Genomic DNA, 20,693 nt, shown 5'->3' on the forward strand with positions numbered 1-20,693 from the left:
GATTTCTACACTGTTGTAGCTGAAGTGCTTGTACGTGAGAAATTGACTTGAAGTTCATTTAGCTATCTCTTAACCTGCCCTACAATATGGGTGCTTTCAGTTCTTCGAAGTTGCAAGTTAAGTAACTTACTTCAAAGGAGTTCTTTATAACAGTGTAACAACAAAATGATAATGTATTCTACTCTACAGCTTCCCTTTTCTAATAAAATTCAAAATTGAGAGGTGTCCTAATGTTTTACTAGATTGTGTAGACGGAGTCCTTTACTTAAGTGAACACCAGAAAAGCCCAGTTTTCTGAAAGTAATGAGGTGATGTATAATAACAAAAAATAAAGTGACTTCACTTGTTATCTAGCTTTGTTCCTCAATCAGAGAGATTATTGAAAGACTGAGTCTAACTTACTAGATTTTTTTTTTTTTTTTGGAACTGCAGTAGTTTAAGAGCTGATTGATAAGAGCACCAGATTTACCTGTCTCCTAGGTGCAAAGTCTCTTTACAGTTCAAGATTCTTGTCATCCAGTGTTTAACCTCAGTGTCTGAGGACCAAGATACTACTCTTTGATGTTTCTGTTTTCTGGTGTATAACAGTCTGGTTTGATTTATTTTGTATGCAGTATTGCATCTCTGTATTTGGGTAGATTTGAATGAGATTTTGAAGTTTATTTTAGTAATAAAAACCAAGTAGGCTGTTTAAGGTAAATTCAATCACTATAATTTGGTTTGTAGTTTCTATATCATGAAAAGAATTATGAAGTGCATGGCATGATACTCATGAAAGTATGGAGGTAAACACTGCCATATTCAAATTCTCTATACAGGGGATGCAAGGGAGCACTTCAAAGGAATTGGAAGAATTGTAGTATATTTGATCTAACATTTTAATTTCATTCTTGAAATAGGAGAGGTTCCTGGGCTATATAAAATAGAAGAATTAGAACCACTGCTATCTCCTCTGAAGGATCAAGCTTCACAGGATGGATTTACAGGACCAATTTTCAACTATTTCACATACCGTATGTGAAGAGAATTATAAATTATAATTTGTTGCAAAAGTGGTACAATAATGGAAAAATAATTTCTAACATGGTCCTTGTTTTGTCTGTATTTTTAACAATTAGTTAAAACCAGGCAGGAATAATGATTATAGTGTGTGATATTTGAGGGCACAGAACCCTCAACTTAAAATTCTTTCTTCTAGCTGAAATTTTGTATTGATGAACGTTCTACAAAGCTGTTATGAAATCTGCTGTTGAAAGTAATTAGAATGGAGAAAGGTTTTGTCCCCATTGTTTTCTGGTTTGTTTAGCTTATGTATCTAGTAATAGAAGTTTCCTTCTATTTTTTAATTATACCTATAAATCACTTTGGATTCTGAGTAATCATAAGCAAGTTTACAGATAGGTTTCTTAATTATTTGTGTTTCTCCCTTGGGCCAACAAGAAGATTAGATAGTTTACAAATAAATAGAAGAATGTGACTGAGAGAAAACAGATGTTGGCAGTCATACTTATGGGCCTTGGAACTACTTCTAATTGGTTCTATGGTTCTGTATTGATTAGAATGAGAACTCACGATATCTATTTAAATACTGTCAGCTCTTCTAAATTAAAAAAATACACAATTTGTTTAAGTCCTGTTTATAAACATTCCTGCCATAGTGTGATGTGGTGTAATAGTATCTTTTTTTCAGAAATTACTTATGACATTTGAAGTAAATTATGTTGGATTTGCAATAAATCTACTGTCATGTAGTCAGATTGTTATCTAGTAAATATTTAATATGTTTCATTTTCTTAGGGATCCAACAAAATCTGCATGTTGTCTTGATCATGGATTCTACCAATTTAAATTTCACAATAAACTGTGAAAGTAATCCAGCACTGTATAAGAAGTGTCAGGTTTTGTGGATGGAAACCTGGTCAGAAAACAGTATGAAAAAGGTAAATTGCATTAATTAAAAACTGATTTGTTTAAACTAGTACCTCCAAAAATAACTGAGTTTTGGTGAATAAGAGCAAAATATTTAAAGTTGTGAAGGAGTTATTGTCACTGTGCTTATTTAGTACATTAGTGTAGTTGTACAAAGACAGAAAATTCTGCAGAACAGTTAGCATTGTTATTTTACCAGTAACATTATATTTTGCTTTCTCTGTGGGCTGACTTGAACAAAATGCTGACTATTATGGCTCTCAACAAACACAGAATTTAAGAACAAAATAGAAATAGATTGCAAACAGAATGTTAAAGCCAACTGTATTGGGTTTGTGTGGCAAGATTTTTGTAGCGGGGGGGCTACAGGGATGGCTTCTGTGAGCAGCTGCTAGCAGCTTCCCTGGTGTCCAACAGAGCCAATGCCAGCCAGCTCCAAGACGGACGTACTGCTGGCCAAGGCCAAGGCCCAGGCCAAGCCCAAGCCCACCAGCAATGGTGGTAGCATCTCTGGGGTAACGTAATTAAGGAGGAGAAAAGGTTACTACACGACAGCAAGTGCAGCCAAAGAGAGAAGTGAGAATATGTGAGAGAAACAACTCCGCAGACCCCCAGGTCGGTGCAGAAGGAGGGGCAGGAGATGCTCCAGGTTCTGGAGCACAGATTCCATTGCAGCCTGTAGTGAAGACCATGGTGAGGCAGGCTGTCCCCCTGCAACCACCTGCAGGCCATGGAGGACCCAATGCCAGAGGAGGGGGATGCCTGAAAGAGGCTGTGACCTTGTGGATTGCTCCGTGCTGGAGCAGACTCCTGGCAGAACCTGTAGCCCTGTGGAGGGAGTAACCCAGGCTGGAGCAGGCTCCTGGCAAGACTTGTGACCCTGTGGGGGACCCATGCTGGAGCAGTCTGTTCCTGAAGGACTGCACCCCATGGAAGGGACCCACACTGGAACAGTTCATGAAGAACTGCAGCCCGTGGGAAGGACCCACATTGGGGAAGTTCACAGAGGACTGTTTCCTGTGGAAGAGACCCCACAGTGGAGCACGAGGAGTGTGAGGAGCTTCCCCCTGAGGAGGAAGGAGGGGCAGAGACAGTGTGTGATGAACTGACCGCAGCCCCCATTCCCCATCCACCTGCACTGCTATATGTTAAGAGATTGCCAAACCCAGTACCCTGATAGATGCAAGGCTGCCACAGCTTCATGGCCCCAACTTGAAGCAGTGGTGAAGCTGAGCGTGTATTCCCAGTAGGCACACACACAAACACACATATATAGCACACACGTACATGTGGTGGGCCACACAGAACAGCACAAACAGAAACCCTCTGCACAAACACTAACAGCACCGTTGGCATCGTCCTCTTCCCCTGTGTCTCAGGAGTTGGCCTAGACCCTCTAGTCCCTCTTCAGTGAGCTCCTGTGGGTGCCTCACCAAACCATAGTAAGTCTTGTGCAATTTGAAATGCTCTTCTACTGCATCCCATAGCATGTCCCAAGACCTCTATGCAGTAACTCCCTCAGTCTGGTCTGTAAGGTGGTCTGTCCTGTCCTGTTGCCTCATGATGTGTTTCACACCTGGGCCACGGGCTTGGTCGCTCTCCTGGGAAAGCCATGGGAGCAGATGGTGCAGAGTATCCGTTTCTGCCTGGGTTACTGGGGCTCTTCCACTGGCCACTGTGTTTCAGTTTCAACAGCAGGTTGTATTGGAAGTTTCTATTGGCAAAAACGTTTGGACCAGCTCTGTCCACACCTTAAAAAATGTTTTTCACAGTATTTTCACATTCACTTCAGTAGGGATTATTTCTTTTTAAGTGGAGTCTTATCATTTGAAAATACTTTATTTTTACCACTGTACGTTGTAGAGTTGTAAACATATAAAGGTAAGCCCACTCTTATACCATGAAAAAGACGTCAAAGATTTACTTAGGTATTGTTTCATTCCAGTGTTGTATCTGCAACGGTTGTACTTAAGACTGTCTGATTTCCTGTTGAGTTGTATATCTTTTTATATCTTTGACTTTTGTTTTATTGTAAGAGTCCTTTGAGAATAAGTTGCTCTTTCTTACAGCCAGCAAAAGCTCCTCTGCTTGAAAGAACAGGAAGTTTCAGTGACAGGGAAAGGCAAATCTGATCTTTTTAATGCTATACATATTTTGTGAATACTTTATTCTGAATAAAGCTATCATATTCAGTCTTTTCAAATGAGAATATAGACTGAAGGGTTTCTTTCATTTTAAACTCAAATTTTCATTTTTTGTAAGTTTTATACAAAAACTCATGTTCATTTTTTTAGATACCTGAAATGCTTCTGTATGATTCAGATGAACAGGAAAAGACTGGAAAATCACATAAAGAACTTAAGAAAAAACATTCAGGTAATTCTTAGATGGACCACGAGTTATTATTACTTACTATTAAACATTTATTCAGTCCTCTGTTGGGCATAGATAAAAGCATAGATGTATACTTTGAGTATGTTTTCGCCAGCATATTCACAGACTTTAGTGTTGTTCACTTGGCAGGCATTTTGCAGAAGGGAACATTGGTCTGGAACATACACCCTGGCTGATCAAACCCCATCTCTTCTATCACAAGCAATCACTACTTATATACAGTTTCATAGACTGATAAAGCTGCATCTTGGTTTGGTTTGCTCTTTGTCTTCCTTCTATGTGGATGTTATTTCACAACCTCAAAATCTGATATTTTGAGAATTTTTCAGTCTATATTTTTTCATTATTTTTGTCCTAGGCTTGTTCATTTTATTTTAGTAATTCTTTATCTCCAATAACTAATTCCTTGTAAGTAATGCCCCTTTTTCAGAATAGTTTGTTTTTGTAATAAAACTTCAAATTTAAGCGTTTTAAAAATAGGGTGTCAGACATAATCTTGGAGACCAGTGCCAGCACTCATTTGCATAGTACTGCTTTTAGTTGCTTTGTGTAAAGCATTAGTCTAAGTAGCACTTAGAAGTCATGGAGCCAACTGAATATAACATGCCACGTGGTTCATTTGGGGTTTCTTGTTTTGTATTGCTTTTTAAATAGACATTCCGGCCCATAAGAATAATGGCCAAATTTAGGATTTAGTGTTCTTGCTACCATCTATCTTCATCCTAGATCATGGTATGGAATCTATGCCTCAGTACCTATTAAAGGCATCCATTTATATGTAGATATGTTTTAGCAATTTTTCATTTTGTAGGGTAATGCAATTTATTTTACAGTATTATTTGGTTTCTTTTGAGAAACTGTTCAACAAACTGAAGGACCTGGACTGTTCAGAAAAACCATTTAGTCTACCTGTCATCCGAGACAAGGAAGAAGACAAAACCACATGGGGTTCCTTTCTAAAAAAGTCCCAAGTATTTTCAAATTTAATTTCTGTGGAAGTAAAGTTTCTTTTATGGTTAGTGCTCAGTAATGTGCAGTTAATGTTGCTTCCTTTTTGAAACAATTACATATTTAACAGCTTTGGAACAATTTCAGTATATTTCTTTTTGAGGAATATGTATTTCAAATGTTTTTCAAATTATATGTTGTTTCCCTGACAGTACTTTGGAAAAAACATTCGTTTTGATATTTTGAATGTCCTTAATTCATATCTCAAAAAATGTGTTCTGTTGGTCTTCCTTAGTTATTTTAATGTGAGATAAGAATGAGTATATTATTATCTGTGTAACGAATTATACTGTACAGGTGATTCTGATTTTCTGAAGTCATTTCTGGCAATCCATGAATCATGTAAAAAGTATGGAGCAACACCTAGCCGATATATGACATTCCTTCATATGTACAGTACCATCAATAACAGTAAAAGAAGAGAGCTAATAAAACGGCAAAACCACTTGCAGGTATGTATTTAAAACATTTTTAACATACGGCTTTTCAAAATACTCTCACATTTGGAAATGCCTTGTGCATTAATGGGCAGTAGCTGCTAACATGGCAGTGTGAGGTCCTCTGTTGACATATGCTCATGCTGCGGTTTCAGGAGAGGAATAGGGTGAATCTTAATGCACGTTGAGGCTCTGTTCAGATGCCTCAAAGAGTGAATAGCGGTTTCTTGTTTTCATTAGTATTTTTCCTCAAGAATATATAGGACTGGGTATGTTCTCTTCGAAGAGTAAGTTACTTCAAAGTGCTTTAAATTTTTTCACCCATATGTATTGGAATTGTATGGCGAACAACCCATCATCTTTCCATCAATTTAAGTCCTGCCTCTGCTTGTATAAATTTTCCCCATGTGGCTTGGTATTCTGTCCTTTTCTTTGTATTTCTGCAATAACTTCCTTCTTTGTGTGATCCTTGTGTCCTTCTAGTTTAAGCTGTTATCTTTAAGTGACAGGACACGTGTCAAGTCTTGTAGAGCTTTGGCCAAGATTCCCTTTGTTGTGATTTTCTCTCATTTTGTGTTTGGAATTGATTTTGAATTCATTTTCCACACATCAAACCTTTACATGGTTCTAGACCAAATCCAATTAATCTCACAGATTCACTTTACTCCTGTTACGTATGCATAACATGCTTATTTTTGAAACCTATTTGTTATCTTTCCAGTTCCTCCCCTCTCCACAACCCCCAGAATATTTCTGGAAAGATCTGTATGATCCTTTAGGACATGTAACTTTTGTCTTTACCCTTCTATCTCCCCTTTCAGTTCCTTTTCCCAGTGACTGTTGCTGCTAATCTGAGACCACATTTGCAAAGCTGTATTTCTTCTTAAAGCATCTGTCAAAACCACATTGCTTCCTTGCCTTGTATTCTACACTGTTTTTATTCTGCCAGTGAATCGTTTTCTATCACTGTAGTAAGCAATTTAAGAAGATTTAAGTTTGTAATGATAGAAATTGCCTTTTTATTTATTTAGAAAGTAGTTGTGGTTTGTTTGTGACAAACACTCATTTACTTGTTAAATGCTCTGGTTAAATAAAAGTCATAATTTACATGAAAGTTAAAGATGTTTACGCTAAATCGAAATATCTTCCAGGTAGTATTTTTTTTCAAATATATCTTGAAATAATTCTGATAATCTGAGTATTATAAAATAAATAATTTTAAAAATGTGAATAAGGAAAATAATCTTAAACATAATCGAGGCTTTGTATTGTGTACATCTATATTCTTTAGAGAATGTAAAAATATGTAGAAATAGGATAATCTTTCAATTTGTTTAATTTTTGTAGACTTGCTTTTAGATGAGAATATGTGGAGTTGGTATCAGTTAACTAAAATGCTATTGAATCAACGAGGAAAATACTATGTACTAGCTGCTGTTCCATTAAAAGTTTATTATTTTGAGATTTTTGTTTTCAGGTTTTTTATGTAGTAATAAATCTTGCAGTGACACATCTAGAAGTGTCAAATCTCATTTTTATGTTAAATAATACTAAGAAAATTAAATAATATCGAGCATATGTGGAATATACAACAGTATTAGTCTACATCATTCTTAGTTTGTGCATACTTTTTGTAGCTAAACTTCATTTAAATCCATTTAAAATTAATTGCTAAATAACTGCTTCTTGTAAACTTTTATAGGCAGGTGTTTCAAAGCTGAATGAAGCTAAAGCCCTGGTAGATGAACTGAACAGAAAAGCTGGAGAACAAAGCATTTTACTCAAAACAAAGCAGGATGAGGCTGATGCTGCCCTTCAAGAAATTACAGTATCCATGCAGGTGTTGTATACAATTGCATCAAAAGTGGGGTGGGGTGGGGGGAAAGAGATGTTTTTCTAGTTTTGGTCTCCATCACTGTCTGTGCTTTGTATTCCTTTCAAGGGATACAAAACCTGATGCTTTTACAAGAATTTACTTAAAGGAATGCATGAGCCCTGAGGTTTGAATAAGTGTGCAACCAGCAGAGGACTATGTAATTTAAATCATATTTGAACTGATTGAGTAGGAAGAGACCAGTGCAAGTTTTGCACCTGAGTAGTATTTACTGTTGTAGTTAAGTCTGAAGGTTTTCCTAGAACTTCATAAATCCAAACTGATCCATTTTCTAACATTTATTACAGAGAGGAACTTTAAACAAAATACTGACAAGTAGAACTATTTTGAGTAACAGATACCAGGAATTAAATTTGTGGACTACTGAAAGGTTGTATTTCATGAGGTCCGATCCTCTGAAGCTAACCTCAAAGAAGGTTAAATAGTGCTTCTGTGCTCATCACTCCTTGAATTTTTATTCTTCAGCTCAGAGGTGGATGGATGGGGGTTTTTTTGAGGAGGTCATTTTCTTTAGTAGTGTTTTCTCAGTTAAGTAAAATAATTGCGCAGAAAATACATCTCTACATTGATACTTCCAGGAATCATAAATGTAGATAAGCTGTAATGAGTCTGCTGTCATTACACTCTTTGTTTTGTCACTGGTGTAGTCTGGTCAGTCTGAAGTAAACTTCAGTAAAGAAGCTCAACGTCAAAGACATTTCCTGCATGCTTAAAGTAGGTGCCTGCTCTTTCAAAGAGTTTGGTTCACAGTGCTTTAAAGGAGCATTACTTCTCATTTTTGTAAGTCTACTTCTGTTGGCAATTTTTTATACTTATTAGGCGCTATCTGCCTACTGTACATGGATTTGAGTAATGATCGGCTTGGTGTGTTCACTGCTGGCCTCAAAGAATATATTTTGACATTTTCCCTGATTTCTGTTTTCAATGTGTGTCTGCTGTTGTCCAGTAGAGTTACAGATTGTGTGGCCAGCACATACTACACTGTAGGACAAAGTCAAATAGGCCAAAAGTAATGAAACATGATGGGGCCACTGATATCAGAAAAATTTCAGTAGAACTCTTGATTATTTCCATTAGCATAAAGTATAGGTGCCCTCTAACATTTTAATGTCACTTCAAATGTTCTAGTTCATGTAAGAGAGATGACTCTAATACATACAGGCTCTTTTAATCTTCTTACAGAGCAAGGCTTTTGACCTACAACTGAATTTTAAGGTTTTCTTATTCAGAGCTATCACTCAGTACATGTACATTTGCATGAAATGTCTAATCTAGTTTTATGTGGCTAAAGTTTTATGAATTTGAATGTAATCTTCAATGACATGCTGGTCTTTAGCTTGGGTTAAGTGCTTAGGAAGATTGTTAATCTCAAAGTTTTCTCTGCTTATATACATGTTATCTTCTGCTACAAATTCAACGCAGCTCCATCTGCTGGTTGCAATAATGCGTTTTGTACTGGCAAAATGGAAACTCTGGGCTTTGTTATCTTGTATCTTTTAGTTGAACCGAGTCTAGAAATTAGTCTTCTTTTATGTTATACATTTTATGCATTTATCCTCAATTACTTGCTTTTGTAATGGTATTAGTAGTCCCTGTTTTGTTTGGGATTGTTTTTGTTAACTTCAGGATATGTAAGGTCCTTTTTATTGTCATTTTATATACTAGGTATTTTTTGTTGTACTGAAGTGCTTAGGAGTCCTGGAGGTACTTGGTAGCTACTGTCTGCTATATGGTAGGCACAATACAAATCCAGGGGAAAAAAAGCTGTAAACCCAAACAGCTTACAGTGTATCTGTAGGACAGGTATCTTTACCGACAGATGGGAGCAAATTTAGAAGTAAATATTGTATTAATATTTTTAGGCTAATAGGTTGTAGTTCCAACACAACTGGCGCTTTTATGAACGTTATAGAAAAGGAGCGTTTTAATGGTGTCATGAAAGAAACAGAAAAGTGAGCAGCTACAAAGACAATGACAGGAAGATACTACTTTCAAATGTAGTAAGAATGTTATAGGGGCTGTCACTCTTACCCTTTTAGAGGGGGACTAACATCTTGATAAGGAATGGAAAATCAAAGGCAAGGACAAAAGAAATCATAATGTGCCTCAAAAATAGAGGTACAGGTCTTGTCTGTGGCAAAGAAAGGGAAGGAGACACAGTAAAAGCGAAAGATGTTTATTTCATATAATTTAGTTACCTAGTCAACCTGTCTAGTATCAAAAAGTCTCAGATATTTTATCATATGATATTGTGCGAATTGTGTTATAATCAAGATTAAAATAAATAAGAGAACTAAAGGTATAAAACCTGTGTAAATTTGAAAACTAAAGGTATTTTTTTACAGAGTGCTAGTGAGCAAAAAACAGAAATGGAAAAAATAAAACACCGGATAGCAGAAGAGGCTGCAGAAATAGAAGAAAGAAAAAGAAAAATTGAAGATGAACTAAAAGAGGTTCAGGTAAGAGCTGATAAGGAAATGTAATATATTTCAGTCTGATTTTATTTGACTTAAGTCCTGCCATGCAAAATGGTTGTGCAAAATTTATCCCTGTATTTCTTAAATTTTGCTCTGATTTATCTTGATATTAAAACTTTTATGCGTTAGAAAACAGTATTCTATTTGCCAGATTTAGATTGTCATTTTGGCATTTATATTCTATTAGACCTTAATTACAGAAAGAATTTTCAGGCCAAATCTTACCTCCAGTTGCTATTTCTATTCTGCCATGGTCTGCAGCTGAGTTCTGCAGATATTACGGAATGTTTTTCAATTACTAATATCTTATATAGACCAACTACATTCCTCTGCCTTGGTCAAGCTGGTAATATCATAGGGCTTGGTTCTATGAGCTGAATGGAAATAGTTTATTAGGAGATACATTTCCATTTATTAGTATATCCTGAAAATTATATATCCTAATTGTGCCATAGCAAACTGCTTGTTCAAGAAACTTCAAGCTATTAACCATGATTTTTTGGGGAGGTATGTGTGTTCAAACATTGCTTTTAATCTCTATTTTTCATCTCATCCATTTTAAAATTGTACTAAGGAGGAAGCAAGTAACTTAATTTTTATCCTTTTAAATATCATAGGTGCCAAGGAATTATATCACTGTATCGAAAGTGATAGAACTACAGGATTAGGGTACATCCCTCTCTGTGGTCTTTGACAAATATGAAGGATGTGCAAGGGTGCACAGTTTTTAATGATAATCTTTAACTTTCTTCTGTTTTCTTATAATTTTGTTGCTTTGTTGATAAGGGCAAAGTCTGTCTGGATTTTTTTAGCTACTGAAAATAGAAAGGTTTTGTGACCTCTTCTTCCACATATCTTTACAAAGATATCCTCAAGCATGCCTATAAATAGTAATTAGCATCATTATTAGAACATATCTTTATCACAATGAACTTCTAAGCAATGAAAGAGCAAACAAACATGATTGATACTATCTAAATAATTATGTGCTGAATGAAGAGTTAGGGAATGTCAGGATTATAATACGCTGTTTTATATGGAAATATATTTATTGTCACTTAAACACATGGCAATTTTTTAATTATTTGTGCACATGAATATGCATCAATGATGGTTAGTTAATAAAATATGTAAAAAGAACAAGGAATTGTATTAAAACTGAAATGGCAAATATTCAGTTTCTTGTATCATCACCTCTCCTTTAATGTGTTTTTATGTTTTAAGCCATTGGTTAATGAAGCTAAATTAGCAGTTGGAAATATAAAGCCAGAGTCTTTGTCAGAAATCCGGTCACTACGGATGCCCCCTGACATAATCAGAGACATACTAGAAGGAGTGTTACGGCTGATGGGGATTTTTGATACATCATGGGTGAGCATGAAGAGGTGAGGATTTTTTTTAATAAAGCTTTAAACTTAAACAGTAATTTATAATATCAAATACTTTCTGTTATATTCAGGAAAAGCATGTGTGAAGGATTCTTTTGTTTCATATGGAAATAACCTCTTTAACATTTGTTTCTTATTTAATTCTTTTTACAGTTTCCTGGCAAAAAGGGGTGTGAGGGAGGACATAGCAACCTTTGATGCCCGTAATATTCCAAAAGAAATACGAGAGAGTGTTGAAGAACTTCTTTCTAAAAACAGAACATCTTTTGATCCAAAGGTAATTCCTGATTGCATTATATAAAATGAAAAAAAGACAAAAAGGAAAAAAAAGAAAGAAAACCTCCATGATGGTCTAATTTGCCAACATAATTTTTAGAATTAACTTAAATTAGAGAAAAATTGATGAATTTGTCAGTATAAGAGATCTTTGTGTAGCAGAGATTACTCTGTTGCGTACTGCCTCCAGCAGTGAAAATTTTGTGGGTGACTGAGGAGTGGTGGGATGATAAGTCGCTACGGAGTCGAGTCCTCAGAGGTTTTTGTCACTGGTATAAATTAGAACTCAGATCAAGCAATTTTAACTGGCTCCTTTTTGGCCTCCTTGTAGCACTAAGAGTCTTAACAGCACACTTAATTAGAAAAAGGAGGATTAATGATGATTAAATGTATGGGTGATCTTTGAGAACTGATTTTGCAGTAGCTATAAAAAAGAATTCTTGTATACTAGTTCCTTATTTTTAAAAGGAAGGTGGTAGCTCCCTGAGAAGGAGCACTGATAAATTATGCATTAATTTAAAACTTCTTAACTTCAGTGAAGCTTCATAGTTCTAAAGACACCCTTTTTTTTTTTTTTTTTTTTTTTTTTTTTTTTTTAACATGGGTTGATGACCTATAATATAGTCTCTTGGTAACAATTCAGAGGAGCAGTCCTTAGTAGTGCCAGTTAGGTGGCTAACTGGCATATTTGAGTTGATAACTCATAAATCTGTTGCAGTTATTTATTTATCCTGTATTAATCTTATCTACATTATACTTCAAGGACTTTCTTGTAAGCGTTTCTGATTTTTTCAGAATGCTAAACGAGCTAGTGCTGCAGCTGCTCCATTAGCGGCTTGGGTGAATGCCAATGTCCAGTATTCCCACGTCCTAGAACGAATTCAGCCTTTGGAAAAAGAAAAGGCTGGCTTGGAAGTGTAAGTTACACACTGTTACAAAGTAAATGTTCTTAATTCCAATGGTGATAGGTGAAACTAAAGTTGTCAAGGAGGAATTGAGGTTTATTAAAAACAAAAGATACAAGGAACTGTATCTCATCCATAGGTGATAAAATGTTCATGCTTAGACAGAAGAAGTAAGTGTGCAATATGTTGTTTCCCCTGGAAGGTGTGTCTTGGATAATTTTTGGCCTGTCACAAGTTACCTGTCCTAGCTGAAATGTATCAGGGAGGAATGAACATCACAGTTATGCTTAAAATGTATCCTGTCAGTGAAACCCATGCTGTTTTGAGATGAATTGTTTGACTTTTCTTGGTCATCTACCAAGCATAATCAGTTTCTACTTAGGATCAAAAAGATATGACATAGTTTCAGGACCTTCCATAGCCTGAGGAATCTGTAATAATTGTTTTGCCAGGTCTTAAAATTCTGTATTGGAAGAATTTGTTCTGATCTTTAGGAATACATTTGAATGGTGTGTTTGGTTTCCATTTTTAAAGCTATATCATGAGAAATAGTCAAGACTTTTACATATAAACCCAGATTTTTATTAATATAAATCACAATAAAGAACTGTCTCTGAACTATCTCTATGTAAATGACTTTTTTATTACTTTTACTGTTTTTTTCCCTTTGGATCCATAGTCTTAAAATAAATATTACATTTTTGTAGTAATCTCAAGAAAACTGAAAGTAGAAGACAGAAGTTAGAAGATCTTCTGAATTCTGTTGGTCAAAGAGTATCAGAACTGAAAGATAAGTAAGTTGGGTTTGTTTATTTCAAGATATAAATAAAAATATTGATGGTTTTATAGTATGAATAATGAAATTTATCTAACCAAATGTAATTCCCTAGTCTGAAAAACATTTACATCAGAAGTAGTGATAATTAGGCTGTCTATACACTCGGTGGAGGTAAATAAATACTGTTAGAATACAGTTCATCTCATCGATCAGATTAAATGCTCCTTAAAAGTACCTGCTTATCACTACTGACTGTGTTGGAAGCCTTCAGTGCAGACATTGTAGATGTCAAAGATAAGCAGTATAGCAGTATGTGTCTCACTTTTTAAATCCAAGAGGACTTTACTGTCTGCTTAAGACTTTGGAAACATTCCTATACAAGACTTCTATTGATTACAACTTGAATAACAGCAGTTCTGTTTCTTTTAGGATGGCCTACTTTTCTGACAGTTAGCCATCTCCTTTTTTCTTAGCATCTCATCATGTATGTGACTCACAATGGCATAAAAATTGCTGTAGTGAACCTTTAAACTTTCTCCAAATTCAGTTTAATCCAAGTCTTTTAGCCTGATGTTTCTATTATGTAGTTAGTATAGGAGATACATTACAACCTGACATATGTGCATATTACTAAAAGGTGTGTTTTGTAGTCTGCAAAAAAAAAATAATTGGAGTATTCTTCTTGTCATTCAGCTATATAGTGATGTTTTAGCTTAACTTTATATTATATACTATGTATTACAGTTAAATATATTACCTTTTAAAGGTGGATTATTAAATACATTATTTTAATAAAATATAAGCTATTTAGTTATTAAACATTACAAAATAATACCTAAACCTTGCCTGTTATTTAGGGCATGCTGTTACTTTGAAGTAGTTTAGGAAATAAGAGTACCGTGCATTGAACTGGTGTCATCTGAGTGAATTAGCAATATTCTCCTTTTAAGGTTTCATAGATTAAATTTACCAAAAAGTTACAAACAAATAGCATGGTGTTGAGCCTGCTATTGTCCTGACTAGGTGTGGAACAAGACTCAACACAATCACTAAGATCAAGTCATACTGTTTAAGTAGAAGAAGGAATGATTTTCAGACATTATAGTCTATATTGCAAATGTATTTTTAAATCTCATGTGTGCATCTATCTAAATTTTGTTAGTTAAAAGTCTAATAAGCTCATCTGTCAGTTAGAACCAGAAGGTATAAAAAAAAATACGCAGTTGTGTTCTTCATGAACAAACCATAAGGAAGGAATTAATTATAAATTCAGGCAGTTAAGCTGCCTTGAAAATAACTGTCCATAAGTTTAGTAGTTCATGATAGCAATTACAAACAGTAGTTATTTTACAGATTCCAGAGCAGAACGACAGAAGCAGCAAAACTTGAAGCAGAACTAAGTAAAGCTCAGAAAACATTGAAAGCTGCAGAGGTACTGATAAATCAACTCGATAGGGAACACAAAAGATGGAGCACGCAGGTTAGTGAAAATTTTCATTAATACCTTTTCTAGCTGATAATTTGAAAATACAGGTTTTGCACTGTTAGGAGAATGTGAGTTATTGCCATTCTGCATGTCTACTAAGTGTACATTTATCTGATTTCTCATTAGAAATAAAAGCTTTTCTTCCTTCTGAAACTTACATTTACTTCACTGTACAAGTTACCTTACCTATATCACATAGCTACAGAATGTGTAAGCTCCTGCTCTGCCCCCCATTTAATACAGAACATACAGTGTTCTTTGATGGATGTTTTTCAATCACAATAATAATGTAATTGCTGTGATGGCTGAACATGTCAGCAGTTGGACCCTCCAAGTTGAGATACAATCAAAAGGGACAGATTTTGGGAAAGCATTACGCAATCACAGTCTTAAACCATATCTCCTTTGTGGGATCAATACTGGAAATGCAAATGTCGACCTACCCAAAATGTTGGGTTGCTATTGAAGTCTTCACTTACGTGTTTGAAATTTTTTTGATTCTAAAGTAGGGAAGTGAACATATCTTACTTGCTCAAGTGGTACATTTGGAAGAAGCTGGCAAGCCTTTGGACATGCAGGCCCTTCTTCAGTCTGAAAAAGAAAGGAAAATTTCAAGATATAGACAAGCTGAAAATAGCTGTCACCTCCAGAAAGCAATACCAAACTTTCTTGGGTATCTTAAAATGGAAAAACTCCTCTTGGTTAGAGACATAGTCCTGTCTCTCCATTGACACTGAAAAAAGACTAAATAATTAGACTAATTGCCTGCATTTTGAAGAACCAAAGTTAGCGTTAGATGAATCCTTCTGTAGGTTGACCAGCATAATGAAAAAACAAGGAAGATTTTCCTCTGAAAGTAGCTTTACAGCTATTCTATCTGCTGTAATAAGGATTTGGTATATTTTAACCTCAGAGTTTAAACGCTTCTAAAAGTGATTCTTGACAGTTTTTCACTCTGGTACATTATCCTCGTCTTTAGAAAGTTCGAACTATCTGTTAATGGTATGCTGTAGACACATTAGTCTGGAATAATGTAGATACATTAGTCAGGAAGTCATCCCATATTGAAAACAGTGAAAAAGAAGTATTCCTCTCTCTTTAAATTAAGGAGGAAGTAATAAAAAGTTGGGGGTTTTTTGGTAATGTCAGTTTGATTAAAGTAAAAAACTGACAATACTTTTAAACAGAGATATTTTCTCCAAAACACCAGAACATTTCAAAGCAGAGATGATGTAGTTCAGATAAATTATTTGAAGATGTATGATCTATGTATTTTATCATGTGTGTAGTGAATCACATTTTTAAGTGTAATAGGTACATGTAGTATTTGGTATATGTATGCATATTGTAAGTGTTGCTCACTAGCTGAATGTGACTAGGGTCATGTATTTCTTATTTTTCTTACTATAAATACTATATATCCAGCTACTTATAAGTAACAAGGTGAACTGTTAGTCAAATTCATAGATTTTAGTGGCTAAATTCTCAGAAACATCTGTCCATGCTCTAGCCCAGAGATAGAAAGAACTTCTCCTATATTTTCATGTGTGTTGCTGTGGGTTAGCTAGGTATAGATACCCAAAATGCAAAAGAGAGACTGTCCCAACTGTAGTTTTAACAACAGGCAAATTTAATTCTGACTTTTTAGTAACTGATGCAAAATATTAACATAGTTTTTCTGTGCAATACACTTTTTTTTTTTTTTGAAGGTGTCGGAGATAACAGATGAACTGGCTACGTTACCTAAAAGGGCTCAGTTAGCAGCTGCATTTATTACCTATCTTTCTGCTGCTCCTGAGGATCAGAGGAAAACCAGCTTGGATGAATGGACCAAATCAGCAGGCCTTGAAAGTAATTTTGTGTGTGTGTGTTTGTGTGTAAGTAATTCAGCTTGATTGAGGAAATGAAAAATGCCAGTGAATTCCAGTGAACAGTCTCAATTGTCTTGGTGTTCCCAAATGAAAAGTAGCAACATTTTCATACTCAAGAAATATTTGCATGTACAGACAGACTATTTCTTGGGATTATTCTATTAATTATTAAGATTATAAATACTTCTAAATTTTTATGATTTAGCTCCATAGTCCTTGTTTAAAAAAGAACAGTTTACATGAATGAATGTATTCACATTAACTGTTGTAAATTTGCCAATGCATTCTGAATTGGTCTGCTTTTTCAGTAATGATTTTTATTTAAGTATGCTAATAACGCCGTTAAATATTTTTATAACATCAGCTAGTTAATAGTAATAAGTTTAAGCAATAAAATAATAAATTTCAGGGAAATCTATAGATTTGCACTGTGTATAGGGTGGTAAGTCCATAAAAATTATGAAGACTATAAATACTAGCACGAACTTACTCCCTTTCGTTTATCAGAGTTCGATTTGCATCGGTTCCTGTGTACAGAAAGTGAGGAGTTAGTCTGGAAAAGTGAAGGTTTACCTTCAGATGATCTTTCAATCGAAAATGCTCTTGTCATCTTGCAGGTAAATTTTGGGGGTTTTGTCTTGTCTTGGAAGTATTTAAACTTCTACAGATTTCAGTAATATAGCATCTTTCTGGAATTTTGAACTATTTCATTTGTGTTATTTTATTAGCAGCACAGAACACACACAGAGAAAAAAATACTTATGTAACTCTGGGTATTCTGTAGCAAAAGGAAAAAAGCAGTTAAACAAAATACATGTTTTCTTTTTTTGCTTTAAAGTTTTCTTCCAGACGTCAAACAGACAAAACCTGATGTCAGTCTATTGAGGCTAGAAGTGTGAATCATCATTAACACCAGTATAATCAGTGGAAGATGATGTCCCATCTATGTTCATTTTGACTTATCATTTCTAATACTTTTTTTGTCAGTAAAAAGAAAAGTCTATATACAGATACCTTTCAAAACATCTAGATTTTAAACGTTCGAATTTCATCAGGTTAGCTCTGTCATATAGGATACAAAATGCCATTCACTTAAGGCCAGTAGCTACTAATATTTGGGAAAAGAATGATAATACTATGCTTATAATCATGATTCAGTTCTATCATATAATTATATAAAGATATATAACATATAATAAATATACATACACAACTGCACAGTTATGTACATAATATTGTAGTTATAATGTAGGTAGTTACTAGATCTGCTAGAAAGTAAAGATGTAATGCCATGAGGAGAATTTGCTTTTGCCACAGGTAGTTTGCTTTGATGATTGATGTTTCTGTCAAATGATTTACAGCCATTTCTCCAATTAAAATTTATCATCTTTATACTAGATCTAGTTATTCCTTTCTCAGTTTGATTGGAAAGCTCTCCAATAAATATGAACTTGTACACTTAAAGCTACTTACATGCTATAATCAAATCTTATTTTCATCTCTTTCCTTAGTTGAATAGATTGAGCTCTTAACAATCTTACTGTGTATGAAGAGCTTTTTCAAGCCCTCCCTCTGCTCAAATGATTTTCTTTGTACACAGGTTTTTTTCCCCACATCCTTTTAAAACTGGAATTGGACATGGTATTTTACCAATGTCATCTACAGTACAGTTCTCAAGCTTTTGTGCTCATCAGCTTTTGATTCTTGGATATTGTCTGTGTTTCCCTGTTGTTCAGTTTGAGATCTGTGTAGTCAGTCAGTCTTGAATAGTAGGACTCAGAACAGTTTCAGGGTTTGGGTTTTTTTAGATTCTATCAGACTGAACCGGAGGATTGCTGAAAATACACATTTAAACTCACAGCAAGTTTGCTGATGACACAAAATTGGGAAGAGTGGCTGATAACACCAGGGGGTCAAGCTGTCTCCCAGAGGGTTCTTGACAGGCTGGAGAAATGGGATGACAGTAATCTCATGAAGTTCAACAAGGGGGATTGCAAAGTTCTGCTCCTGGGGAAGAATAACCCCATGTACCAATGTATGCTGGGGGCCACCCAGCTGCAAAGCAGCTTTGCAGAAGAGGACCTGGGAGTCCTAGTGGACAGCAGATTGTACCTGAGCTGGTGATGGGCCCTTGCTGAGTAGAAGGCCAATGGTATCCTGGGCTGCATTAGGCAAAGTATTGGTAGCAGGTGAAGGGAGCTGACTCTTCCCCTCCCTCTACTCAACACTGGTAAGGCCACACCTGGAGAATTGTGTCCAGCTCTGGGCTCCTCAGCCCAAGGGAGACATAGATGTACTGGAGACAGTCCAATGAAGGGACACAAATACGATGAAGGCAGTGGAGCATCTCTCCTGTGAGGAAGGGCTGGAAGAGCTGGGATTGTGCAGCTTGGAGAAGAGAAGGCTCAGGGGGAGCTTCTCAATTTCTGTACCTGAATGGAGGGTGCAAAGGCAGCGGAGCCAGGCTGTTTTCACTGGTGTACCTAGTGACAGAGCCAGAGGCAAGAGGCACAAACTGACACACAGGAGGCTCCGTCTGAACATCGGGAAGCACTTGTTTGCAGCAAGTATGACTGAACGCTGGCATAGTTTGCCCATGGAAGTGGTGCAGTCTCGATCCCTGGAGATACTCAAAAGCCATCTGGACATGGTCCTGGGCCATTGGCTATAGTGGCCCTGCTCAAGTGGGGGTGTTGGCAAGATGACCTCCAGAGTTCCCTTCGAATCTCAACCATTCTGTGATTCTGTGAAATCTTAAATGCACATGTCAACTGTGAATAGGTCTCTTTTCACTTGCCTCACTTACTGTTATCTCTGTGGTCACTCTTTGTTGTGACCATTGCGTAAGTTCTGAGCACTGACATAATTAGTATATTGATGGTTAAAATCTCAGCGTTTGGAAAGCAATATGTATAGCATAACGTATCTTATATAATAAAATAGTAAAGCTTTGCATAGTACCAATATGGGAACCACACATTAATAAAGGTTTTATTAAAATGAAAACCTGCTGTCTCGTCAGTATACATGTTACTAGGCAGTATCACCAAAATATTCTACATTGTAGTGTTTGCAAGTTTGAGATCTACATTTGTTTGCCATTATAAGTAAAACAATACTTGTATCTTTATGCTGGCAAAATACTTACATTCACTACTCTTTCTAAAATGCACTGAGGTCAAAAACCAGAAGTGCTGTACCTTTGCCCACTACAGGAAGAAAAAGGAAAAATAATACCTCTTCTAAGTTTCAAAGCAGTTATGAATAACAAAAAGCTGTGTGTTACTGAATAGAGAGTCCTGTTTTTAAGAGAAGGTGAAGAACTGCCTAACTTTAGCAGGATAAACATCTGAGAATCTTAGGTTTAGTTGTTTGGGTTTTTTCTTCTTTTATTTAAAAAAACTGAAGAAAATTCTTTCTACTGGTTGTTTGGGTTTTTTGTCATTTTGTTCTTAGGCTCTTATTTTTTCCTTAAAGAGTTTGTTAATGAAAAATATTTTAAAATTACTATACCATTAGTTTGGGGAGATAAAAAAGGACTTTACTCTTTAACAAGACAGATTTCAGTAAATAATATTAAAAATTATCTTTTTCCCCTAGAGTAAAGTTTGCCCATTTTTGATAGACCCTTCTTTCCGGGCTACTGAGTGGTTGAAGACACATTTGAAGGACTCACGTTTGGAAGTTATTAACCAACAGGTGCAGTATTTACTCTTGGTCTTACAAATCTGCTCTGCCTGAGCTCACTGTGTTCTAGAATTCAGAGAGCAATTTTTAAAGGGGTATAATAGCACTCACCAAAATTGGGTGATATTACATGATATATATAATTTCTTACATAGTTCTAGGT

At 35.5% G+C, this 20,693-nt stretch overlaps 1 protein-coding gene across 2 annotated transcripts in view; it reads left to right on the forward strand.

Moving 5' to 3' along the window:
- The window catches only part of DYNC2H1 (dynein cytoplasmic 2 heavy chain 1), a 177,938-nt gene that overhangs the window by 52,708 nt on the left and 104,537 nt on the right, over positions 1–20,693 (forward strand). For both annotated transcript variants that reach the window (XM_055701234.1, XM_055701235.1), the window contains exons 51-64: positions 900–1,013; positions 1,798–1,940; positions 4,224–4,305; positions 5,629–5,783; positions 7,471–7,608; positions 10,008–10,121; positions 11,364–11,524; positions 11,681–11,804; positions 12,599–12,720; positions 13,416–13,502; positions 14,840–14,966; positions 16,682–16,823; positions 17,351–17,460; positions 20,444–20,542. In XM_055701234.1, the coding sequence (XP_055557209.1) occupies positions 900–1,013; positions 1,798–1,940; positions 4,224–4,305; positions 5,629–5,783; positions 7,471–7,608; positions 10,008–10,121; positions 11,364–11,524; positions 11,681–11,804; positions 12,599–12,720; positions 13,416–13,502; positions 14,840–14,966; positions 16,682–16,823; positions 17,351–17,460; positions 20,444–20,542 (1,718 nt within the window). The remainder of the gene's footprint in view (positions 1–899; positions 1,014–1,797; positions 1,941–4,223; positions 4,306–5,628; positions 5,784–7,470; positions 7,609–10,007; positions 10,122–11,363; positions 11,525–11,680; positions 11,805–12,598; positions 12,721–13,415; positions 13,503–14,839; positions 14,967–16,681; positions 16,824–17,350; positions 17,461–20,443; positions 20,543–20,693) is intronic.

This window comes from Falco cherrug, chromosome 2 (assembly GCF_023634085.1).
Source record: "Falco cherrug isolate bFalChe1 chromosome 2, bFalChe1.pri, whole genome shotgun sequence".
NCBI classification, from domain to species: Eukaryota; Metazoa; Chordata; class Aves; order Falconiformes; family Falconidae; genus Falco; species Falco cherrug.